This window comes from Cebidichthys violaceus, unplaced genomic scaffold (assembly GCF_023349555.1).
Source record: "Cebidichthys violaceus isolate CVI_PGR_0920_01 unplaced genomic scaffold, fCebVio1.0.p SCAF_7, whole genome shotgun sequence".
Taxonomy (NCBI): Eukaryota; Metazoa; Chordata; class Actinopteri; order Perciformes; family Stichaeidae; genus Cebidichthys; species Cebidichthys violaceus.
This window is the reverse complement of record NW_027176927.1, coordinates 9939793-9966799: the sequence shown is the minus strand read 5'-3', so window position 1 is coordinate 9966799 and position 27007 is coordinate 9939793. Positions and strand designations below refer to the sequence as shown.

Here is a 27007-nt window from a genome sequence, read left to right as displayed (position 1 = left end):
TGAACTTGGAGACACCGTTTCAAGAACGCCTGTCTTGTTGTTCTAGCTTAAAAAATGGAAGACCAATGACAGCTCAGGGTTCATATTGATTTCTGAGTACATGAATGATAACAAAACATTGTAACCATGGCACAGATTAGAAGAAACATAGTTATATGTAGATATGAATGATCAAAGTGGCTTGGTTTATCTGCTCTTCTCTCTTATGCTCAGTCATGCCTCCTCCCCCCCAACAACCCATTTGCACTTTCCTTGATAAGTGTGCTTAATGCTGATATGAAATTCTCCCCACATCTCCCAACAGAGCCCAAAGGCATCGGGCAACAGGACACAGCGTCACTGCCACAGCAGGAAAAAAAACTGTTAAGCAGATTTACTTCACTGGTGACAAAAAAGGGGGGGAGGATGACATTTTTCCCCCACCGACTACGAGAGAGACATCTCTTTTTTTGCCCTCACTGAATAAACAGTTTATATATGTAAAATCATGTTTCCTCACCGGCTACAGCCCAAGGACCTAACGCCTCTGAATACGATAATGCGACGCTGGCAGCAGGGCCTGAAGGTCAGCGAGGGGACCAAGCTGAAAATATTAGAGACAGTCTGCTCGGCTCAACCTGCTTCCTCCTCTGTGATTTAGAAATGACAAGGACCGAGGCGACGAATGGCATTTACTCCTGTAACTATTAGCGAATAGCTTTGTGCACTTGAACTTTATGCCACACACGTGGTGTGCCTCAGGGTCTGTGAATCTGTCCATCTGTCCCTCCCAACAAGTCCCTCAAATGAACAACTACATAGTTTGTCCATGCCCTGATCAGCAGGATGAGATCATGTGTCTGTGCCTCCTCAGACTGTTACAAATCACTGTCAAAAAATGAATTTGTTTCATAACATGACAAGGCTTTCGACACAAAAAAACACTCAACAGAAGAATCATGGTTTGGGTTCAAACAAGCACTTTGCTCTTTGTATCATTCTGTAGCTTCCCAGTGGTGTTCCTTATGTATGACAATCCAAACATTTACATTTCGGTCACAGTATGTCTGTTTTCGGGTCAAAAACATAAAAAACATTTCCCGACGTGACCTAAGATAAGATAATCCTTTATTAGTCCTGATGTAGGTTTCTTCATGATGACGTTGCTACATACATAAACATACATCCTTATCCGTAGTTAGCGCGCTCCCAGTATGGAGATGCTGGCACGCACTCGCACAGAAGCTAAGCGATCTACCGCTGTAGATGTACTGGTACTTTGGATCCGAAAGTCACACACTAACTCAAACTAATCGATCAATGAAGTGGTAAACTAGCAGCTTCTGTTTTCTGCAGGGTAAAGTAACTGATTTTGGCTTTAAAGAGAGGGACAGAAGTACGTCAGTTCCCCATCGGAAAGAGCAGTCTGGTAAAGCTCTGGAAATATACCATATAAAGCATATACTTAAACTGACATTGATTACTTTTCAAATGGCTAAAATTGCTTTTCTTCTGCTCCCGTAGACGCTGTAACGGCATCAGACAGACCTTTCAGACAGGGAACCGAAGCCTTTGTATCATTCTCTTCAAAGCCACCAGAAAAAGAGAAAAGTCACATTCTTTGATTTCGTGATTCACTTTATTATATTTTAATTAAAATTTAATTAAATCCCAGTCCTTTAAAACCATTTTACGTTGCACGTGAAGTAAAAGGTAATAATGTTCCAGAATTAAAACCTCTAACTGAGTTATCTTTCATTAATCACAAATACCTTTACCTCCACTTCAATTCATTTCAGCAACGTGTCAGAGGTTGTTAGCAGGATATTTGAAGATTCACTGTGTGAACAGTGTCACTTATTAGTGGAAGCTTAAGTCTGTATTGATACACTTAAGTGGATAATCAAGTTCGAGTGGAATATCAGCGGTTGGATTTCACAGAAGGCTGGTATTCTCATTATCTTGAGGGAGCTAGTAAGCAGTACGTGATCTGCCATCATACTATTAGCTTCCATGTGTAAAGAGAGAAAAAATCAATATGATTTTGATTGCCAGGGTTAATAACACATGCTTTTGCTAATAAACCACTTTCCCTCCGATCCTTTCTGCTGAGAGTGTAAAAGTAGTGTCCGTCTACTGGGATGATTTATATGTGGTGTTTCCCACTATACCTGTCTTTACTCAAGGGTAAACTCTGTGGATGGATTGTCCTGAGGACGCATTGGTAGGACAGACACGCTTTACTGTGGGCCTTTTTTTTCCTCTCTTTATACTCGGCCAGGTGTTGTATTCAGATTCCCCTTGAAAGCTGTCCTCTGTTATGCGTTTTTTTTTTTATGAATTCACTTTTGATGAAATGATCTCCTGTGCCAAAGCATATAAAGTGCAGCTGGGAGGTGACAGTCTAAGGGGGGATTGATATGTGCAGAAAGTGCTGTAGAGGCTGGATACTAATATTCTGAATATATCTCGTCAGAACATGTGGAATATTTTAACTATACTCAAGGACAATATGTCCAAAAATTCAATTACAAAAAATGACAGCTATTCAATTCAGTATTCAATCCAAAGCTGAAGAACAATTTGAATGCGTTTGTATAAAGGTCATAATTAAATGTTTTCATATTCATTGTTCTGATAACAATCGTTAACTTTGAGCTGAATATGTTTCGTACATTGCTTGATATATTGAAGGCCACTGTTTCATGGACCCCTAAAAGTCACGGCTGGTATTAAAGTGAACACCTATCCAGCGTCCATTGGATGCACAACTGGCTGGCTGTACAGTTCACGTTCCATCTGTATTTAACAGGATGATTGAGCTGAAGGAACTACTCACCCAGGTGGAGCAAAGAGGCCTGTAGTTTCCTAGGAGGGGGTCCTTGATAAGTGCAAGCGCTTCACAAGGTGTCCACTGATGTAGCTTATGAAATATATCATATTTAATTCAAATGTGAGCCAACAGATCATGTTCATTTTTTGTCTAAAATCACAATTTGATCGAACATTTTTGTATTGGCGTCATTTTGTATCTATTTACTTGTTCATGCTTCAGAGAACTGAGAAATCAACCCGTTCTCATTCCCAGCTCATCAAATACCACCGCTCGGTCCGTGCCCCACAGCGTCTGATACCAACGCACCCTTTAAAGTCTCTAAGAGACGCACCAGGCTTTCAACTAACTCCAATGTAAACCCATTTGCGCCATTAGTAGACACTCAGAGCAACTGATGTAGTGTAAAGAGCGAGAAAGTCTGTGCTGGGCAGGAGGGAAGCTAGGTTGAATAGGTCAAGGAAACACAGGATCTTCACCCAGGAGATAGCTTGACTTAGTTATGTTATGTAACTGACTTATTTAACTAACACCAGTTACGTAACAAACCTACTTATTTTGACCCAAACCACAAACTTCTCCGAAACTTAACCAATTACTGCTGTTGGCTGAACCTAAACCAAGTAAACCTTAAACCTAGGTGGTTCCTAGTTTCCAACTTTTGTTGGAATTTGAATGTGAAAAGAAACAAGCTGTAATTTCCTGTGAACACAGAAGTTTGTTTTGAAAAGACACTATGCATGTTACAAGCTGAAAACTGACACGTAGGTGTGGGAAGGCTAAACTCTGTAAACCCCAGAAAAAACGACACTTACGCATCGCATCGTGACTGGCCAGCTGCAGCCAGGAGTTCACACAAACACATCCAGTCTGTGAGGACGACAAAATTAACCTGTGAACACGTCAAACCTTTTTTTTCTTTCCAGAGAGCGCTGATAACGATGACAAACACTTGGCTCTCTCAATCATCTGGGAGGGGAGCGGCGAAGAAAAGTGAGGTGTGTCGGGATTCACGACAAACACTGCTGATATAGTGGTATGAAGAGATGAGGAGGGGGTCGGGGGGGTTGCTGTGTGCTTGGATGACAAGAACGGAGGCAAGGAGGCTGGTATGGAGTTGAAAAGCACATTGTCAGATACCATCACTCTCCCCAAAGGAACAGCAGCAAGCCCCTCAGCACCTGCCTGAGCGCTGACTATGACATTTATCTATGCTGCTATGACTAAAGCGCCGGCCAGACGACCCCGTCTGAACACCAAACATCTGACTGGCCCATCTCGCTGAAATGAAGCTGTCATTCCTGCTGCCGCTCTTTCACTGCGTGTCACTTTGCTGGGAGAGATTGATGCTCTTCTTTTTTCTTTTCTTCTTCTCCTTATTCAGCTCCTGCGGTGGGATTAGCCAATGTGAAACGTTGATGAAGTTCAGACAGCTCCGACTGGGTGCGGGGATACATCTTCATTATGCTGTAAAGTGCTCCTAAAAGATTATCATTAGTCCTCAAACCTCTGGATGAGAGAAGCTGGACCGCCATGTACGGGCCTGTCATTTTAAAAGCAGACTGCAGTTTCTATGCGCTTCGACTCGGCAATATGGTTCTGAAATGGACGACGAAGTATTCAAGAGTTTCATCAGTACCAATCGTTTCACAACGTTAACCATGTGACATTGAGCATTTCTGAAGACGTGATACGAGGCTGATGTGAAATGTATTTTGGGTTCAGAAATATCAACATTCAACGTATCCTGTGGTTTGCAGAAAAACATTTAGTCTAGCAACTGTGGTCCCCTGTGTCAGTGTGGGTAATCTCCAGGTCCTATGATGTCCTCCCATGGTTGGAATGTGAGTGTGAATGGTTGTCTGTCTCTATGTGTCAGCCCTGTGTTTGACTGGCGATCTGTCCACGGTGTAGCCCGCCCCTCATCCAGTCAGCTGGGATCCGCTCCAGCCACCCACCATCCTTCTAAGGATGAGTGGTTATAGATAATGGATGGATGGATGGATTCATGTTTGGCATCCAGGCTCTGACCTTATATATATTTAGACATGATTTTACAGTATTTAACAAAATGATGTGGTCTCTAATGCTGGCTTCAAAAGATAAGTGTGGAAACATTATGATTCCATACACACTCTACCCAGGTAAAGGAACAAACAAGTCTATATAAGCACCTTAGTAATTGGGTAGCATTCAATATCCTGCAGCAGAATTGGTACTGTGACAAAATACTAATAAGCTTTTGGAGACAGGAGAAGAAGACGGAGCCGGATTGAGTTTCTAGTTACTAACTTGGCATGTAGTGGCCTCCTGGGAGGCAATAATTGAAGAAAACAAATACCTAGTTTGTTTTTCCTTTTTGTTTTTCAGGTGTTTTCAATCTTGGATACCTGACCTGTTTTAAAGGTAAATAGCCGGGGCCTCTTATTTGTAGTGTATAAGACCGTAGGCCATGCACAAGAAAACACAGGTTCTCATTTCTCATCTGACACAAGGTGCAAGCAGCTTTGGGGCCCTCGGAGGACATCAGTAAACAGGCTTATAATCACAAGGTTGTTGGTTTGGATTTCGGCTGGCTGGGAATACATGAGTGGGGAAAGTGAACCGTGAGTGGCATTTTGTTGGCTTCTGGGACATGTGTGAAATATATATATATACAGTATATATATCTGCAGAGGTTCAACATTTTATGGCTAGAGCCACTCAAGAAAATTATAAAATAAACAAAAAGAAAACAATGTTGGATAAGACAGAGGAGTTTAGGAGTAGGGAAAACATGAGAACACCAAAACCAACCAATATGTGAATCTGTCTACTTTCTGACCTTCAAGACCCTGTCTGTGGCTCCCAAGCCCATTGTTTCCAACTGAAAACTCAGTATATTTCTAGAACAGCAAACATTAATATGACAAGAGGAAAAAGTGCATTTGTTGAGGACCATTTCCAGCAGCGAATTGATAGACGTGTGATGCTCTAGTGAGTATTTCAGGTAGCAGGACGGTGTATGTGGGACTGAATCAATATAAACTACAATGTGTGTGTTCATGGTGATGAAAGAACATGTCACACAGTGATAGAATGTGGCTCATTTATGTGTTCTTAGTTTTTGGACAATAATGGAACTTTCACAGCTGTTGTGATCATGGGGACAAAAATATGAAAAAAAGAAAATGAACAGACTTAAGGCTTTAACAAACGCCTATTTTTTGCAATATAATCCCAGGTCAATATATATATATATATATATATATATATATATATATATATATATATATATATATATATATATATATATATATATATATATATTAAACTATTGTTTTTTTCAAGAGTGCTTTCTTACAGATCACAAATATAACGCAGCGAAAAAGTTTTCTGGAATCAGGTTGAGTTTTCGGAGCTTTCGCTACACAAATCAAGGTATCAACTAATCGCGTTATAGAGAAAGTGTGTTTGCCAATACTAAGTCAGACATGATATTTATTTTATATCATGCATACAATGAACTGCCCAGTAAGCCATATTATTTGTCTGATATTTGCAAAAAAAAAAAGATCCACAAGGCAACAACACCACACACACGGACAGCCTCAAGTGGCCATTGGATGAACTGCAGTTTTGGGCACTTTCGCGTTGGATTCATTTCTCAGCTCCGGAGGTTGCCACTTGTTTTCCCCCAGTCACTCAGGGAGGCTGGAGGAAAATGATAACATTTGACCTTCATCACAGGATTCCTTTTGTGGTTTCCTATAACTATGGTGGTGAACACTGGTTTGTCCATACTTGCTGCGACAGTGATTTTTGCGAATGACCAAGACAGCCTCTCTTTATATCCAACATGAACATAATATGGAGTTTGGGCGTTGTTTTCAGCCCACAGCATTTAAAGCCAACCTGAAAAAGATGCAATACAGGAAGGCTGCTCATCATGATCATTATAACCTGAGCCGAGCACAAACTATACTGACGGTGGAAACTGTTCACGCCTTTACAGTTTGTTAGGAGTGTGGTGCAATCACAGACAAGATGCCCTGAAGCAAGGCTTCTAATCCCCAGCTGCTTCTGTGAAGCCTCTCATTGACTACACACAGGACACCTGAGGTGTATAAATGTATGAAGATATAAAGCTAAAGCAATGTCAGTGCTCTTACTTCGATCTGCAGAAGGGCCTCCTCTCTTTGGCGGAGCACCTCCACGTCCTCCTCACTGATCTCAGACAGGAAAGCCTGAGCCACCTCCTCTGAGTCTACTGCTTCTCCAAACAGTGGACCCTCCTCCATCTGCTCAGTGAACGGGGTCTGAGGACTCTGTGGCACACACACAACAAAAATATTAAATTAGATTATATACTGTCGCATCGTTGCTGGTTTGAAAAGTTTTGATGCAAAATATTCACAGGCAAGTATTTCAAATTTGGTGTTTATCAACTGTGTATGTCGTAGTTAGCATAACCATGACCGGCTATAGCATTAACGTTTTGTGCAAAGGCCTTAGAAGGGGTCATTGACACACAGACCTGAGACCTGCAGCAATGGAACAGGACCATACTGTATATTAAGTCCCAGGGTAGGAACCACGAAGACTTGTTCAGGCCTCTGGTAGCAATGGATTGGATATAGTTCAAATTACATTTTTGCCTTCAGTGCTGTCCTACTACAGTTGAACTCCTAATCACCTCATTATGACGCCACAGCTACGGTTATTATTTGTTTCTAGTGATGTAACAATACACATATTCATATTAAACCGTTCGGTACGAGTCTTAAGAACCGAACAATACGTTTGAATAATACTAATGCATTTGGAAAATGCAGAAGCTTAAATTGTGGGAAATATAATGTTTTCGGTGGACTTCACTCAACATGGCAACCCACCACGTAAGAGACGCTCTGACCCCGGAAATAAAACATTGTACCCTGGTGAGGGTCGTGTGTTCTGGGAGGCTACGCTACACTAGGGTAGCAGGAAACCAACAGCAGCACACAAGCTACAAACTCTCCCTGCAGCATTTAGCTGTTCCCTACTGATTCAAACAGGGCTAAAGCAATCACCACACAATCCTCATTTCTCCAGACCATAATTCCTGCTTTGTTAAAGAAAACAAAACCCCAAACGGAGAATCAAATGTCTGACCCTAACCCCGCGATGACGGGATGCTTCGTCATTAACGGACAATGCATATAGTCATAATTAATGTAATTAACACAATGACAAGAACAAACTCAGAAGAACCAGTCACATATATTTATATGACAACAAAGCAACAAATCAATCCAGCAACACTGCGGCGCTAAAACATGTGTTCATCCACACACTGAAGAGCACCATTCAAATATTATTCACATCAGAGGAAACAATATTAACCATATCATAAAAACGACACCATAGACAAATGAACACAGTAGTAACGCTACTGTAGATGTAAAAACAAACACAGTCAACTTACCAAAGCTGCTGTTCACTTAAAGACAAAGTCCATCCTCCTTTCTTTGTTAATGAAGAGTTTAATGCCGCGTTGTACAGAACATCGGTGCGGTTCAGTTCCAGTCAGAAGTCCTCCTGCCAACGGGTTCGTTGAGTTGTAGATCCACTCGGGTCTCAGCAAAAGTTTTCAAAAGCACCGTAGCTTGTAAGTGTCCTGTCGTGCTATGGTGTCATGTTGCTGCCTTGGTTAGCCAACTCAGGTTAGCGCAGCGTAGCTCCAAACACCAAGATGCTCAGTCACAAACAAAACGCATTCTTAGCCATAAAATGTGCAACGCTTCTCCGCCGCTGTCAGCCAGAAACACCGTTCGTACAAATCCTTTTCAAATGCTGGGTCAGGGCTGCTAGCTGTGGGGTTGGCCGACCCTTTGATACGATGTCGTTTTTCTGGAAATGTCCTTCTTGAGAAATCCGTTTCTCCTCCTTCAGCCATTGAGTGTTAAAAAAACAAAGCTAGGTACAAAAAAAAAAAAGAATCTACACCAAGCAGAACGCTAAAAATGTCATAACTTCTTACATATCTTTCAACTTGAACTGTTACTACTAATATTAACTTATAATAGCTGCTTCAGCGTCAAAACAGTCACGCTAGCCCACATTATTGCTGAGCCAGCTGTACATTAATGCTGACGTACTTGTAGGCTACCTCGGTAGCTCTGGCATGTCAAAGAATATGCCCAACATGTCAAACTAAAAATCTGATTGGTTGAACACTATGACAATCAACAATATCGTCTCCATTTACTTAAACTGCAAAGGCTTCCTAGCGGGCCTCGGGCCTCTCTTCTTACCTAGAGACAGCATAGAGGTGAAATCTGATTGGATAAAAGCTCTACTTAAAACAAGCTGCACTGGAAGCAGAGCAACTGAGGAAAACAGTAGCTGTGCAATGAGAAAATTAGCTAATGGGAAAAATAATTAGAACACATGTAATGCATTTGTGAAAAATTATTAAATTATAAAATAGCTATAACTTTGTGACTCTGTCTAGGCCAGCAGAGAAGGCTTTGCTGGCCCTGATGGCCCACCACTGCATTTTTGTAATATATGTAGATCAAATTCCAGAGGCTAAATGACTGCTCATTAGCAATCAGTTTTCTTTTTACTTCAATATAATGTGGATCATCTACTGTATATACTCAGTATATACCTATGTTCGACACTCAGGCCATGTCCACACTACTACGTTTCCATTTGAAAACGATTATCTTCTGCTACGTTTACACTGAGCGTCCACACTACGCCAGAGTTTCAGAGCACCGAAAACGGATAACTTTGAAAACACTCCCGAGGACGGATAAGTTTGAAATCTCTGAGGTTACCTCCTAGTGTGGACGAGCGTAAACGTATACGTTTGGAAGCGATGACGTAGACAGCCGCGTTCACTACTTGATTGGTTCTTAGCAGTCATGACGTGTCCTTCCCTGATTTGTCACGCCCTATAACGTGACCATTTCCCGGGAAATCATAAAGTATCAAACACTATCTTTCATTATTAAAGACTACTTTATTACTGTCGTCTTTTTTTTAACTAAGCAACCAATTTATTTCCTGTTTACATCGGCACGCCCAGTGTACATGAATAGTCACGTGATATTTGTTGTCAGGCGTTTTAGTATGGATGGAGATAATTTCGAAAACGATAGTGAAACGCCGTGTGGACGGAGATCATTAGTGTGGATGTAGCTGTCTGTGGTGGAATGTAACTAAGTACATTCATTACTGTAGTATTGCTGCAGGATAACTTGAGCTACTTGGCTTGAGTATTTCCATCTTTTGCTGCTATTCGAGGGGAATTATAGTGTATTGGACAACTGTAGTTACTTGGTACTTGGCAGTTTAAGATTGTGCATACAAATCATTGTTGATGTATTCTCATAAATAAAACTAAGCTTTAGCATTTTAAATAAGAGAGACAGCGCAAGCAAGCAGAGTGAGCGGTAGAGGGGCGAGAGAGACAGCTGTGTGGTGCTGTGAAACAGACAAATGCAAACTTATTCTCTGCTTGTTTGACTCTGGTTACATTCCCAAGCAAAACTAAATAAGCATCAAACATTCAATAGATGGTTTAGTGTGATAGACATTCTCTTAGTTTCCTTTTCCTCCTCTGCATTTCATTCATTACATCTAGCGTACAACAGTAAGTATCATAAAGCAGTTCATGTTGTCGCAGTGAGACAAAACCAGGTTTATTTCTATTTATCAACCTATATTTTAGATGTAACAGGCGGACACACTGAACTTCAGGCCGCGGACTGCGTTTACCCCTGTGATCTCGTCAGTCTTCAGGTCTTCAGACCACTATTGGAAAGCAGACAACAATGTGATGAATTAACCTTTTAGTTCCATGAAAAGTCGTCCCGGACTGAAGTGACCAGAAACTCCTTGGTGCAAACACGGCTAATGTTCTTCAAGTTCAAATGTTCCTGTTCCTCTCCATTTAGGACATAGCCAGAGCAGTGACCGAGAGAGGGTCCACATTCTCCATCGTATTTCAATGCCTTTGGAACGTTGAAGTTTTAATGTCCATTTAGTTTAGCCAGGTACTGATATTTCAACAGTGGATTTTGGCCTAGTGCATAGAAATGTAGGGGTTATCTGAGAACGTGGATATTCATGCAAATCTGTACACTCTGTACTGGTTGTTACATGTCCAAACCTATAGCCAAAGAAAAGGCCTGGTTGACTTTTGTTTGCATTGCTAATATGTTCCACCTTAGTATGGCTGACTGCACAGCTTAATTCATGGTAGAGGGGGTCGGTGTGGGTCACCGCACAAGGACCAACACGGGCTGAGTCACGGCATCCTGTCTACTGGGGCCACGATCTGACTCACCACTCTTCCACAAACTCTGCAACGTCGTGCTCACTCCTCCACATGCATACTGCACAGCAAAGACTGTAGAATATGTTAGTGCATCACACAGATGGGGGAGACTTTCAAGACAATCATTCTGACACCTTATTGCACAAGTTCACATGAACAGTTCACGGTTTCTCCAGTTTCCTGCAGTCGATTCCAGTCGACCCCGATGACGTGGATTCAAAGATGTGGGTGGAAGCCGTCATTAACATTTACATTGATCTGCAAAATGTCTAAAGTGCAAATGTGAGTATCTGCATCAGCCATCAAGACACCTCTCACCATTTGCTGTCTGTGTACAGAAAAATGTAACCACTTTTTTTTCCACAGCAGAAAAACACAGACTCTTCTCCAACTGCCACTGCTCATACTGGATGTAGCGGTAGTTTGACCAATTTGTTCTTCCACCGTGTAGTCACTGATTAGTGTACTTGCTGCAATGCATTGTGGTTAGTCAGATTTATATAACGCACCATACAGCTCGCCACCCCCAAAACATTTTTACCTCTAGCAATAAGGGACCTTGATAATGTGCCTTCAGAGGGACATAAAACCTTAATACATATGACTCTCTCCTCTGTAAAAAAAAAAAAAAGATGGATTTTTAGAGGCTCTTTGTGGGCAAAGTGGTTCTTCGCAGAATTGTTACTGTCCAACCAGTTGAGGAGTTGATGCTGTAAATGTTTTTTTCCATTCAGCTCAGCGTCAAGGTGGTGTACAAGATGGGTCCTTCAATCAAAAAGAGTTCAAACCTCCCCAACACTGAAGTACTGTTGAGTGAGTCACAGAGGTGCTGTTCCGTCGCTGAACTGAACTCAGAGCGTTCTCCTTAGTGATACAGGTGGTCATACTTGGTTCATGTGTAACTATTTACAACATAAAAGGTTGACATCTGTGAAATACGCTTATTTTTGTGCAAGAGTTAGATTTGGAAGATTGATACTGCTCTCATGTCGGTACGCTAAATATGAAGCTACAGCTGGACTCTGTCTAAGGGTGCATATAGGGAAGCACTGATCCGACTTCTTCAGTCCCAATACAGAGCACTGATCTGATTCTAGTGTTTGATTAATACGCTGTATGCCTCACTGTGTGAAAGGGACTGGGGTCCTTCTTATACAGACACCCCGTCTATCTATAAGCTCTCACAGGGCTTCACAGTGAAAATAAACTCCTGCCAGCAACCAATTTAGATTGTGATGAAAAAAGAGAAAGGCAGAGCATAAGAGTTGGATGTGATGAATGGAGTCCACTGTAATATAACAAAGTGGAAGAGACCAGACAGAGCTTCAAAGGAGCCCTTGTGAGGATGCAATCGAGCAGAGAAATGTCATCTCATCACGCTGCTCTCTTATGAATGACGGTGAAACAAAGGGCAGGTTCTCATCAGCTCACCTTCTTCTTGTCTTTCTGTGCTGGAGGGAGCAAGGCCCTTGAACGCTCCGCAATTTTCTGAAAGAGGAGCAAATGAAGAGGCAGAGTTGAGAAGAGCTTTTCCTCATTAAAGAGATCAGACGGTTTTTATTCCGCCTGTATGTGGAACAATAAGCTCTTAAGATATGAACAACTTTCTGTCAGTGGAGCATCTTATTAATAAGAATATATTGACTGAAAGCAAATACATGTGGATACCTTCTGCAGATCCCCATAGCGCTGCACAGACTCTGACAGTTCGGTCTTTAGTCTGGTCAGGTGCAGACGGTCTTGCTGTGCAACAAAACAAGATTAACCTTAATTTGCTCTAATGTTGTTTAATCCACTGTTTATTCTTTAAAATGACTGAATGAGGGAGGAAGGGGAGCATGAGGTACCCGTGAAGAGCCACTGATTATATCAGAGAGCTGTTTGATGAGTTGGCTGGTGCTGGTGATGACTTTGTTGGTTTGCTGCTGCATGGAGTGTCTGGGGATACAAGATCGGAGGAAAAGCAAAGAGAGAAAGAGAGATACAGCATTTACTGAATTACATACAAATAATTAGAACACCAAACAAGAATACAAAATGAACAGTAAACATGTACAGAAAGTTCAAAATAAACTGAATTCTTAAGGAGAAGACAAAAGTAAAAAACGGCTAAAGGTCCTACCTTAATATACCCCAATAACACCCTGGACTCTACACTGTATCATAGCAAACTGTAATACTCTAAGATCTCGTATTCGTATTACTTATAGCACTAACTGTTTTTCTTGTTTCTGCACTGTACTTTGGCTCTGAGTTATGCTCTGCTTCATGCTCTTAGATGCTTGTTTAAAACAGGAGATATACTTATGACTTCTGGTGATTAGTCGTTCTTTTGATTACCTGTGCTAAATGCACTTATTGTAAATAAGTTTGGATAAAAGCGTCTGCTAAATGACTGTAATGTGTATATATATATATATATATATATATATATATATATATATATATATATATATATATATATAGCCATTCACATGACAGCAATGTGAGGCATTCAGTCAGCAGCATGGGGAAATAATTTGATTCAAGTGACTTTATATATTATTATTTAATTTTTTTATTTCAGATGTTTATTCCGCTAGATGGTATGATAACTAACAACAAACATAGGAAGAAGGGGACTTTAAAGGAATGTTTGTTTTCTCCTCAGCTCCCTCTGATTAAAATATAAAAGCCTATTTGATGTGTTCATCTTCTCTCTAATTTCTCCCCTCCAACTCTCCTTTCTTTTCTCCTTCTATTTCAAAAAATGACTAAGGATGATAAAGTAGAGATAAAAAGAGATTTATTTACTCTCAATGTTTATAGAAATTGTGCAATTTTGGTTGAATGTGAAAAGTAGGAAGATAGAAGACAGGAGCTGGGAGATGAATACTCTCTGTATGTTGAATTAAAAGGTTTTGGAGCAGGACCCTGAATCCCCTTCAACAGAGCATGCATGAAAAAGAAAGGCATCATGGGGACATCTTTATTTTTCTTTTCATCTTTGCTTGTTTTTCTTGCCTTTTTTCATCAATGTATTCTCTATGTGTCATTGTTCCCTTCCTTCTCAATTGTATGGAGCAATAGACAAAACAATTTACAAATATGGTGCGTACTGCAATACATACAAATGGTAGTGAAAGGTATCAATGGAAGATATCAGTAGATAGATGCAGTTCCATTTTTTAAATTTTTTAAAAACACAATTTCCAAAAAAAGCTATTTTTACAAAGCCTAAACAAATGGGAGATACAATATGCAAACAACAAACACATGTTAATGTGTATATCATTTTAAAATACGGGAAAAAACCTTCTCCATGATGAAATGGAAAACAACAGGCGACTTTTAGGACAACTGAGCCGGGTTAAAGACCTGATTGGGCCATTTTGCGTCAATCAAATTCGGCATTACTACACATAGTACCGCCGCTATACACAACCACACCCCTACAAGACCTTTCCTGTACATTTCTGAAGTAGATTCATTTCCATATCAAAACTAGTTCCCAAACTAGCTTTTTTCCCTAACATAACCTGACCCTATATGTTAGTTGCTTTAAAGCTTGCTAGCTATGTGATTGAAAACGGTGACTTTACACCCCTGAGTGTATTTGACAGCGGGCATTCTGTGAATCTTTGTGAATCTTAGGAAAGCACTGGAAAAGCTGTTCTGCCAAAAAAAAAAAAAAAAAAAAAAAAAAAAAGCAATTTACACACTTCATCTAAAAAAAAAAAAAAAAACAACCAGAGAGGAACAACCCATTGCGGGACTCTCTGAGCCAGCCTGCTCTCAGGTTTATGGGTTTGAGATTGCATTTGCCCGGCAGAGTGACGGAGCATTAACAGCTGTCTGATGGAGTTGAACAGTGTAACACAGCCCAAATCCTCTCTGTACCTTTGTGTTTTTGCTGGATAGCTTCTCCGGGGTGAGAGGTTGAAGGTGCAGCCATATTCACAACTCTCCACCACGTCCGCTGGAAGTCCGGGTTAAGACAGTTATTAAATATCTATGCTGGCAGGTCATCCTGCTTACAACCCTCCTCCCACTGAGCTGCCTCGCTTCCCCCCCGCAAAGGCCAACTCCAATCCTCCAGACTTGACACCACAACGGGCTGCCCCACAGAGATAGGCAGCTACACAAACACACCTCTGCTGCTGCGTAGCCTACTCAAATATTGATCTACGTGTAGCTGGTGGCAGGAGGAGCAGACGGTCCACAGTGCACTGGGGCTAGAAGGGGCATGTAACTGTGGTTCAGTATCTGTTGCGAAAAAAAGCCAAAGTGTCGCGATGGGCAAAAAAACTGACAAACATCTCCCATCATGTCTGAGCAGAGCAGGGTTAAAGAGTTGACAAGTCAGGGAAGTAGACAGGCTAGAAGTTAATGTTGCTGCTGGAAATAAAAATGTACTGTGAGGAAATAATTAAATTGGACTGCAGCCAGTGTCTCACCGCGGCCAAAGTCATAACAGACAGACAGAGTGTCTTCTATGTGAGGAAGTTTTACACTTATAATCTAATCAGGGTTTAAGACTTTACACCGCCAGAATGCCGTCTTTGTATATGCTTGAGATAAGTTAGTATGATAATATAAATTGAATAGTATTGTCATAGTAAATTGATGAAATAAAAATGTTCCTTTATACTCACATGTCTTGGGCTAAGCACTCTACATGCTGTACTATTGATTTGCCTGCAGGATCTGCCATTGAGGTATATATGCTTTATGATTAGGAATTCTGTATACAGACACATCAGTCTCAGCCAGAACACGGTTGCACACACACACACACACACACACACAAATTAACACCTCCTTAAACCTCAGCCTGAACCTCACATGCGTCACCGTTTAGCTGCCGAGCTAAACGATGACACATCATGTGTCTTCATAACGGATTATTTTGAAATCGCATTCAGCTAATGCTCCATCATGTTAGCCACGGAAATGACACAGCAGAGTGAAAAGGTTACCGGACGACCCTCTTTACCCCATGAGCCACGGTCGCCCCATACAATTGTATTATTGTAGTAATAATACTAATAATGTTTGGCTATTATTTCAGAAACTATTGATGAGGCATTAACACCAGTTGTATTCCCTTCCTTCTTACAGTCTTTCTCTGATTTCTCTATTAAGTTTTTACATGACTTATATGTGCCAGTATCCTGATAACGTCTATATTTAATATAAATCTAATCTTTTTCCCACAAACAGGCAACTAGGCAAAACTAGGTATTTAAATTACGTTTTACTTACTTCTACTGAACTTAATTTCAGAGGAAAATGTAGTCATTTTACCCCACTACATTTACATGACTGTTAGTTTTCAGAATTTACATAGGCCTACAGAGTGTAGTATTACTTATTTTCTTCAGTAAAGTTCTCTGTAAAGTCAAGCTATTATTATAGGCGTAAGTGATTGAGAACCGGACTTGAAGGATTTCTTAGCGAGTGTCTTTTAAGTGACTCAATCACTGGCAACTTTTTATAACAGATGGAGAGCTGTATTCATTTGACAGGTACAAGTAAAGGCAAGTGAAAGGGCAAAATTCTAAAAATACAACGTGAACTGTGCTTCAGTGCTGATGAACCCTAATGGATCATCCGTGAGTCAGTGGAAGCCCTGCCCGCCACTGACACACTGATACCAAACAATCAGAGCTCGCCCACCACTGAGGACCCCCGAGAAGACCTCTGCAGTACAGCTGCACGGTGATACATCTGCTAGTCACACTCTTCCCCCACAACAAGCTCGAAAGCCAGGCGGCCAGAAACAGCATGCAAAAGATTGGAATTGCTCCCACTGTGAATTTCAATCAGTCACCTCTGCTGTGTGTTTCTCCTGCATGCTCGGTGTTTGATATTCCTTTGAGGTCTGGCTGGCCCTGGTGAAGGAGAACTGAGGAGTCTGGGAGCAGCTGGCTGCAGGGGGAGGTGTGGATGAGGATGGGGGGGGGGGGGGGGGGGGGGGTATGAGGGTGCTGTTCTCTGACAGTAATCATAGTTTAAGGGCTTTACAGGTGGGAGCAGCGCTTATACTGAGTTCTGTTTTATTTTTTTCTGTCTAGCTTAAAATAAGTGTGTTTTGATGATGAGCAAGTTAAAATGACTGATTGTATTTATTCAATTTATTTCCATGCGTGTCACATGGCATCCCGCTGAAAAGTGGCAGATATTAGCGTGTCCAACCAGGTGTCATGTTTCACTGCTGATCGGAGCTGGAGGCCATAAATACCTGTGACTGCTGCAGAGTCATTTGTCTCTGGAATAAGTGTGGATTGTAACCTTTCCCATTGGAGACAAAAGCTGGATGTTTGTGGGGTTTCTTTGTCCAGTGGGAAAGGGACTTTACTTTGTATCTCTATGCGTATCAGATGACTGGTCTGGGATGAGTTGGTTCATCACAAGGTCTGGAGGTGTGAGGGTGGTTAGGCCTCGGTTATTCTAGGAACTAGCTAGTTTGTATGATGTGTTGTCCAACCTTGTTGAGAGGAAAACGTGCTTATAGCTATTCTGAGCTGAGTGGCCGCACAGGAACGTGGAGAGATGTCATATAGAGGAGGGAGACGTGCTGATATGTTAAATATGGGGACATGGCGCACATTTTCAGAAAAGCCATGTCCTTGGAAGGATATCATAGTGTTACACTTTATTGTACAAACAAAAAGAGCCTGAAAAAGTTGTGTAAAGGATGAAGAAGAGAGCTGGGAGACTTCAAACCCTGGCTCCACACCTCCATTCTACTGGCCAATCAAGGTTCAGAGTGAATTTTGGATTGTAAGTTTCTGAAAGTTACAGAAATAGTGGGCCACAGCTCCACCATAGGCGTCTCAAAGGTGTGGTGGAGGGGGGTTTCCGAGACATTTTGTTCTAACAGCTTTAGCCTCTCTCTCAGCTTTAGCCTCTCCAAAAGAGAGGAACTGCAGCTCCTGATAAGTCCACAGTTATTATTTCCATGCTGCCAGCTAGCTGCTAAGTGAAAGGTGATCATGGAAGTTTGGAGTTGCCTAAAGGAGCCTTCAAAGGAGGAGTTCTGAGTAACAAAAGTAATGCAATGGGTGCTTAAATACCTTAGTAAACTTATATAATTGATTATATTTTTCCAGAAACTTGGCCAATGTTGGTACATACATGCATGAGCACAGCTGTGGGTTGTGGTTACGAGTTTGAAGTATCGATCCTTACGCTGCCTGTGTAGGCAGCTATATTGAGAATAATTCAAGCCCATCTGTTCTGTCAGACAACTGTTAATGCTAAGATCAGACTACTTGATACCAACTGTGATCATCTAAAAAGACTACAACAATGTAGAGTCTGATCCCAGCTTAATAGCTTACAGCAGTGTCAGAAGATGTGATCAGGTGCGCGCGTTGGATGACGCACACAGCGCCTTGATGTCCTGTCTTGTTTGTGGTCTTGTTAACGTCTCAGGGGAGAAGGGGAGAGTCAATATTGGGGTTGGAAAATACCCACAATTCAGCACTTTAAATATGATAAAAAATGACTGGTGACATGGGCTCTTCAAGTGTGGCGCGACTGTGGCTCAGCGGAAGAGCGGGTCGTCCTTCAATCATAGGTTAGGCTAGTTTTATGAGGAAGGAAATGCATTCAGCATCATAGTTAGGTCTCAAGGATACATGTATTTAGGTGAGAAACACTGAGCGTTAACATGGGATACCTTTACATTTAGCACTTTCCTTTTGTGGCAACTTCGATAGCCGACTGGTTAGGGGAGCATTCCACATGGGTGAAAATGCCCTGAGCAGAAGAGCACCCGGTTTGAGCATTTGCTATATGTAATTTCCTCACTCTCTTACCCCAGATGCCCTGTCTCTCTCCACTGTCACCATCAAATAAAAGGCATGAAATGCCCAAAAATGAAAAAAATAATAAAAAAACTAAAAATTCCAATGTGCCTGACATGCTGACTACACATGCGAGCGGCGGCTGATCCAAAACACACTTGACATTTCCATATCTACATTTATCCGGATGCATTTCAGGTGCTCATCTGGAGCCTTCCACTCAGAGCAACAGGGAAGAAAAGTTCAGCTCCCAGATCACAAACACGGTAAAATTATACCGTTATGGGCACACACACAGCTGCAGTTATGAAATCCATCTGACATTTAAATGTGCATCTCCAACAGAATATACACCTACTGTCGGTTCACACATACGCAACGGCTGTATGAAAAGTGGTGCTTTCACGTGGGTTTGAGAAGGCAGAGTGATGCCGGCCCGCTTGTTGTGTAAGAGTGGAGGAGGACGAGGTGGAGAGGTGCATTCCACGCAGTCATGATGCGAGTCTGAAAAAGATGGCTGTGACATTTCTCCCCGTTTCGTGCGTGTGCCCAGTGAGGAACGTTGATTTATCTGCTTTCTAGGAATCTAATTTGTATTAAATAGTTGGTTTGTGATTACACAGAACGGTAATTATCAGTTGTGAGACTCCGAGGCCTCTAGTGTCACGCCGGTAAACGTGTGGGGAAACGACGATTAGGACCCTGCAGCTGTGCGTGTTCCTGCTGGTCCATAATGTGGGTGTGTTTTGAATATTCCAGCAAGTTAACCTAATTATTGAGGAAATAGGTAATTGTCAATGCCTTCCAGAACGACACATATGAGCGTTTTCTCTGTATTCTCTGACAGAGAGACAATATCCTTCTGAAACCCCTTCTGTGAGGCTGAACTATTTGATGATCTCATCAGCATGCTAATGCTCACAGTGACGATGCTAACATGCTGGTGTGTGTTTACTATGCTGACCATCTTAATTTAGCCTTTTAGCATGCTAGCCTTTGCTAATTTGCAGTAAACACAAAATACAGCTGAGACTGATGGGAATGTCATTAGTAGTCCAAGTGCACGGTAGGACCATTAAGTCTTCTCTATAAATGTCTGAACTAAATAGCATAGCAATCCATCAAGTACATGTAAGAATCATAAAATATGACACAAAAATCTCCATCCTTGTAAGTAATGATTTGTTAGTTATTGAGTCCTAGACCTAGTAATAACAATATAAAACAATATAAAAAAAGACCAAATAAAGGACTGCTGTTTCTTTCAAATTCATGAGTTTAAATTATCTCACCACAATGGCTAATTATTTAACTTTTTCTTTTTAAAGTAAAATAAGATTAAACAGACAAATAGATTAAGATTATTACGTGCAGTGTGAGAATGTCAATCTACAAAATAACTCCAGCAATTAAATGAGTACAAAGTGCTACACTCCCCTGGTGGAGGAAACGGGGGAAAGTAGCAGAAAATGGATTTACTCAAGTAATATAAGTAATTTGTTACTTTTCAGCACTATTGAAAATAAAGACCTTATTTCATGTCCTCCTTGCAGCAGAGTCTATGTGGCTTCATGATGTTTCTACAACATGCTGCGTCTGCAGAGAGGCCCCTCAGTCGGGGGCACCCTCCTCCAAACACAGCCCCGTGTCCTCTGGCATGTGACAGCCGGAACATCAGTGAATGCCTAATGCGCTAACAAAGACAATGACACACAGGGGGTGTCGGCCATTAATCTACTTAGACTTTTTTTGCCGTGTGCATTTCCACGATTACAGGGGCGGGTCAAATTCTATTAACCATGAGATTAGACTTTTTTTTTTTTTTTTGCCAATAGGCGGGCGAGAAGATGGCGGGGCGAGAAGATGGCGGGGCGAGAAGATGGCGGGTTACCGTTCTAACCAAGGCCACAAACAAGACATGCTTTTATTTCATTCAGGATAACATGTGTGTGTGTGTGTGTGTGTGTGTGTGTGTGTGTGTGTGTGTGTCTGTGTCTGTGTGTGTGTGTGTGTGTGATATTAGTACTCTATGCCTGCATATGTCCTTTTTCAGCATGACTGGATGGAGATTAGCTACAGTGGTAGTAGTCCATATGTTACTGCAGTTAATAATGAATGGGACAAGGCACAGGGAGAGGGGAGCAGAGTAGGTGGTGTCAGTGGATGGGTGGGGGTCAAGCATGTGATTTCCACTGCGTGATAGGACATTCTCTGTTTTAAAAAGCGAGTTAGTCCCCCAACTGCTCCATGTGATGAGAGAATGATCTGTTTGGATTGATACCTAATATACACTAATCTGAGGTTCATTCACTTCAAGCGTTGTTATCGGTTTGTGTCAAAATCTCATGAGCAAACCAAACACTCTGGGATGGTTTTGCCCTTAGGTGGGTCTGAGCCTGTGTACAAATCCTACCTCCGTCAAGAGAATTGGCAGACCCTAACCCCAACCGTGGCCCCAATCTCTTCCTTAACCATCTACAGCCGGCTTATTCAATAGGAGGCCTGCGGGCCACATCCGGCCCAGAAGTGACCCAGCATACATAAATCTGATTCATGACAAAATATGTAAACTGCATATAGTAGAGGTAAGCGGGTCAACCCATGGGTCCCACGGCTCCTGTAAGTAACATTGCGTGCAATAGTTCACCTTCTCTTTCCCTCCCTCTGTCACCTTCTCTCTCTCTTTCTCTCTCTCTCTGTCTATATGTCATAAAATTGACAACAAAATATGTGTGTACAAAAGAGGGGGGAGGAGGGATATGCTGGTAAAAAGTGTGCGCGTGTGTGGTGCTTCTTTGTGTCCGTCTTTGCCTACTGCTGCAGCAAACTGCATACTATTACGGGCGCTTGTTTATGACTGCATGTTCTATTGTCTGTTTAATACTGCAATTGATAAACTGCTGACTCCTCACTGTCTACCCTTAACCGGACTCTGGCCGGAGGGGATCACACAGCTGAGTGTATCGCCGGCTTTCAGCTGCCGCCCTGCGTCCAGAGACACAGTGGGGGAGAACAGTTCACCCCTTTTTTTGTTATGGACGGTGGGTTTGGCTAACAGCTAACAGCTAAACTGTTGAATGCTAACAGCTAACAGAACTACACACACGGTTGATTGCCAGAGACAGTTATTCTGTGCCTTTTTGTTGGCCATCAACCTCACGTTTCCGTATGAAATAGACCTGGAGCCCTCAATCAATGCTTTAAGTCGGACGGAGCTGAGAGGAGGTCTGCATCTGCACAGATTAAAATGAGAGGTGATCTGTTGTGTGAGGGGCCAATCACGGCGAGACGCATTGCATCAGGCACGGCCGCTTCAAAAACGCCCCTTGGCAAAGCGAGTCGGGCAAAACAGCTGATGAGCCGGTGGAGCTGAGGTCCAATGTAAATAACGGGGAAAACATGGATTCAGTGCCGACATCGAGCGCTTGCTGGTGCTTTGTTCATCGTAATTAACTATTACTGATATCAATGTCCGTTCCTACCACATCTACCGGTATCAAAACAGGAAGTCAGCGGCAAAGTAGTAAAGCCCGCTTCTTGCTTGATTTGATTGGCTGCTTCGGTCAAGTGTGACATTGATGAGCGGTTTGACTCCATGCCTGACGCTGAAAAGTTTAGAATATACTGTATGTAACTTTTATGCGTGTCTACAAACCACCTGAAAACGCAACGCGTGGCACAACAGAGGAGCGCACGCCAGGCCATAAGAAAATAATGGTTTTGCGAGCAACGCCTTTCATGTGCATCTCGGTGCGATCGGCCCCTAAGACGTGAAGTGAAAAACACGTCTGATAGACTTTCAGTGTAGACGGGGGTTTAGACAATTTTGGGTTTCATTCATGTACGTTTCTGCAAACCATGGCATACATATGTCGACATTTCTGAACCAAATATATATCTAATAAATAAATTTCACATCAGCCTACAACAAACCTTGGTTAAGGTTAGAAAAAAAGATCATGTTTGCTGTTAAAATGATAGCGTAATATCGTAACATAACAACCGGAACAGCGTAACCACCTTAAATAATTAACTTAATGCTACATTATGTAACATGTGTTACAACGTTACATAACAGGCATGAAGTATTGGTTTCACACAGGATACAAACAGCAGCCTCCTGAGTGAAAGTCCTGTGTTTGTTTGACCCCCCCGCCCCTCGTGGACTTTTTCCTTTGTTATAATCGTTATTATCCCTAATTATAGCTGATGAATGCTATGGTTTGCAGAAGTGTACAATGCCAAAACATGTTTGGCGACTGGGCTGTCCAGAAGCAGCATCTCCACTTACTTCACTACTTCAGTATTGTGATACTAAGGTTAAAGAATATTGCAAACCATTCTGTACCATTTTTCTTTAAAAATGAATCTAGTCAGTCTCCCCTGACAGTTGCTCGCTTTCTTCAGTCAATGGACCCTCATAAAGAAACATTGATCCTTGATGCTGTTTTTTTCAATCGGCATGGTGCCTTCTTTTTGTCACCGAAGACAATAAAAAACTGTTGCAAAAGAAAAAGCTACTCTTAAAACAAAAGCATCTGCTTGATTGAGCTCTAAAATTCACCATTCAATTCTTGAATCAGAGAAGCCTCTTGACTAGTTTCTGGAACAATCGTTCGAAACACAAAGCTGCTACATAACATGACAAATCATACTGGATGCAATTTGCATCAGTCGGAGGCACGGGATGTGTTGTTTGCATCCAGCATCAATACTGCTGAAGGAAAATAGGCAGTTAAAAATAAAAGCAGCCAAGCATTGTCAGTAAGTTTCCAAGGCGATCATAAAAAAAATAAAGTTCAATAGAATTGATGACATGCCAGCCAACACTGTGGGATATAATGCATTTTAAACGGACGCAATCATCTCAGATTGGCCACTTTGTCATCAGCTTTGAATCTGGTAATTGCTGGCAGCTCAACTAAAAAAAAATAATCAATATGAAAGAGGACGATGAAAAAAAGAGACAATTGCACTTTTCTGGAGAGCAGAGATAAATGTAACACTTCCACTGAGCTGGACCGCTACATGTACCATGGATGTGTAAAGGTTGCAGGGAGGCGTGTCTGTATGTGCGTTTCAGTGGTGAAGGAAGAAGAAAAGGAGCCTATGTGATTTCATACAATATATCTAATAACATTCTTGGTGACATTATGTATGTGCTATTATATATTATTATGCATTAAGCGTTCCCAAGTCGTATTATTGTCGGTGCCTCGCAACCACAACATGCTCACCGCTAGAAGCCCGGCTACTGTCCAGAGCATAGAGTGTTTTAAAGAGATACACTCTACCAACTGAATTGGAATCTTAAATCTTAAATCTTGACATGACCAAAGAGTGAAGCCAAAACACATCGGTGGCCCCCTAGTGGCTGGCTGCTGTACAGGTCATGGGAAAGTCAAAGTACACAGCAAATCTATTTTCACTGAAGATGGTTTCTGTCATTTCAGGTAGGTCTTTTCATGCAGATCTGTGGGCAAGATGAGTTTTGTTGTAATTAGTTATCAAAAGTTATAAGGGGGGGGTCATCATAACTGACTCTGAGTTGCAGAGCCAGAGGCTCTTGAATTGTACGAAAGGGGAGATGTAATTTTAACTCTCCATAACCATCTGTGTTATAGAGCATGTGTCAGTTTGTTCATACATGTATTTATTGAGATAATATTGTCAGTTGTTGTGTCTTTCAAGCCAAACAACAACAACAACCTGTCTATTTGCACTTTGAAATAGGAGCATTAAACTAATGATTATTTTCATTATTGATATTTTCTTGATTAATTTAATTGTGTGGTTAGTATTTCTTCTTTTGCAATGCATTATCATTTCTAAAGTGAATCACTTCTTATGTCAACATTTTATTTGTTAAGTATCGTGTTGCTGTCTAGCTGCTAAGAATCTATAGTAATACTTTTCTCTAAAATGTTGCAGAGAAATTAGAGTATTCAATTAAAGTACAGCCATCTCAATGATACTCAAGTACCTGGTGAGTAAATGTACTTACCTACCATCACTGGTGTGTGTGCGTGTGTGTGTGTGTGTGTGTGTGTGTGTGTGTGTTTTACTCACAGACTCTGTCGTAGCTCTTCTGTGTCTCTAGATGTCCCCAGTGACTGGAGATTCTTCTCTAGTGTGACAACTGGAAGAACAATACAAACATTGAGTGTGTACGGGTAACTTAAGCCTTAAAGGAAACCTTCCATTCATTCTGTAACCTTACCATGAAACTAAATCAAGTCTCAAACTCAAATTGTTATTAAAGAAAACTTTAACACTAATCCAGAGCCAATTCGAACCACGTGAATAAGAACATCTCGCTGCATTCCATTCTTTGTGAAATGAGTGAATAGCGATATAGAGAAATGACATCCACAATGGTCCACATAAAATAGAGATGAGATTTAGAATTGATGAATACATCCTATTTGCTCACAAAATGTATATAATCCTGATGTAAACCTTGTACCACATTTAAAAATAACCATAAACCGAAGCAACCACTTTTCAACTACCTTTATGCCAAATTTAAATCTAGTACAAGAACTAATATCAATCCAATAATCACGAATGAATCCTTAAATTACCTTAATCCTAATTTAAATAGGAAATGGACATTGTTCCGACGGCAAATTACTCGGAAAACCCAATAATCCAAAAACATCCCATTGGACCGAAAACATATTTATCCAACAGCCTGTTACCCTAAAAACAAAGGTCCACTGTTCTGAAGGCCCATAGCTTAAAATATACACTCTCCATGCTGCAAATGACGTCATCGGACCTTTCCAATTTGTATTCCTACTGGTGAAGGCATGACCCACGATTAAGGGAAAGAATATCAGGGTGAGTCAACCAGAGGTCCAGTAGAAAAATCAAGCCTTCACCATCGTACAAAAAAAACTAAAAAACATTCAGACTGAGAAGGTCTGTTGACATCATTTGCTTGATAATTAGCCATGTGCTGAGGTCGTTTGTTGCAGGGATAGTATATATTTAGCAATGAGCCTTCAAAACAATGGGTGTTTGTTTTTGGGATAAGTGGGTGTTGGAGAATTAGATTTTTGGTTAATTGATTAATGGGCTGTTGGAACAATAGAAGGGCACCAGTTAACTGTAGTGCTAATTTCAATACATCCTTAATCAAAGAAAAAACACTTAACCCAGGACAAAATGATGAATTTAGCATAACTCAAATCGACTGCAAGTACCAACAATCCAGACCTTAACTAACTTTAGTGCTTTGTTGTTTGTTATTTTAAACTATGACCATAAACCAAAGCAATAATCTGAACTAACGTCCATTAGCCAACATTAATGTTATTTCTACTTTCAAACTTTTACAACCAAGACACACTGCATAACTTATGTTAAAATGATCTAAACCTTGAACTAAACCAAAAAATTAATATTCATAAAAACACTCTTCTGAAAACCAAGACATGAAATTAAATTACCAATAATCCTAAAACTACCTCAACTCTGAACTTCCCGAAAACCCATATCTTAACCATTTGAAGGGAGGAAGACCGAAGCCAAAATGTCCTCGGTAAAAAAGGTCTCAAAGTATTTATGTCAAAACTGGAGCAAGGATAAATGCAAGCACACACACACACACTCAATTGTAGTGATGAGTTGTCTTTTTACCGTTGGCGTTGATCTGGAAGATATTGGAGGAGGTCTCCTGAAACACATCTTGCAGTTCTGAGGGGCTGACCTGTGTGGCTTTGGAGAAAACATGATATCAGCAAACACTTCTCAGCCCAGTGGAGCGTGACACTGCAGCAGACAGAGAGCTGATCACACAGAGGCGCCATGTAGCCACAAATTACTTTGTACTTTGTTTTTTTTTATCAACACTGTGGATTTACATCATTCATTCGTATGGTAAAAGTGCATTCATTAACATACTTAGATTAAGAATGAATCAAATAACTTTGTGTAATGTGAAAGGGATCAGTGCTATACTGCATTTCCAGCCAACTGCGCAGTTTTTCTGAGCCATGCGGGGTCTTGTAGTTCGTTGTTGGGTTTTCTGGCACACATAAGCTCTAATTTGTGTTTCAGCTTGTTGTGCTGCCCCAAAGCGGAAAA

At 41.3% G+C, this 27007-nt stretch overlaps 1 protein-coding gene across 1 annotated transcript in view; it reads right to left on the bottom strand.

The window, feature by feature from the left end:
• tsnare1 (T-SNARE Domain Containing 1) overlaps nt 1-27007 on the bottom strand; it is a 161267-nt gene that overhangs the window by 69800 nt on the left and 64460 nt on the right. Inside the window, exons 3-8 of the mRNA XM_068735802.1 lie at nt 26561-26638; nt 24986-25055; nt 12971-13061; nt 12792-12866; nt 12555-12611; nt 6964-7119 (exon numbers count right to left, since the gene is read on the bottom strand). Coding sequence (XP_068591903.1) covers nt 6964-7119; nt 12555-12611; nt 12792-12866; nt 12971-13061; nt 24986-25055; nt 26561-26638 — 527 coding nt within the window. The remainder of the gene's footprint in view (nt 1-6963; nt 7120-12554; nt 12612-12791; nt 12867-12970; nt 13062-24985; nt 25056-26560; nt 26639-27007) is intronic.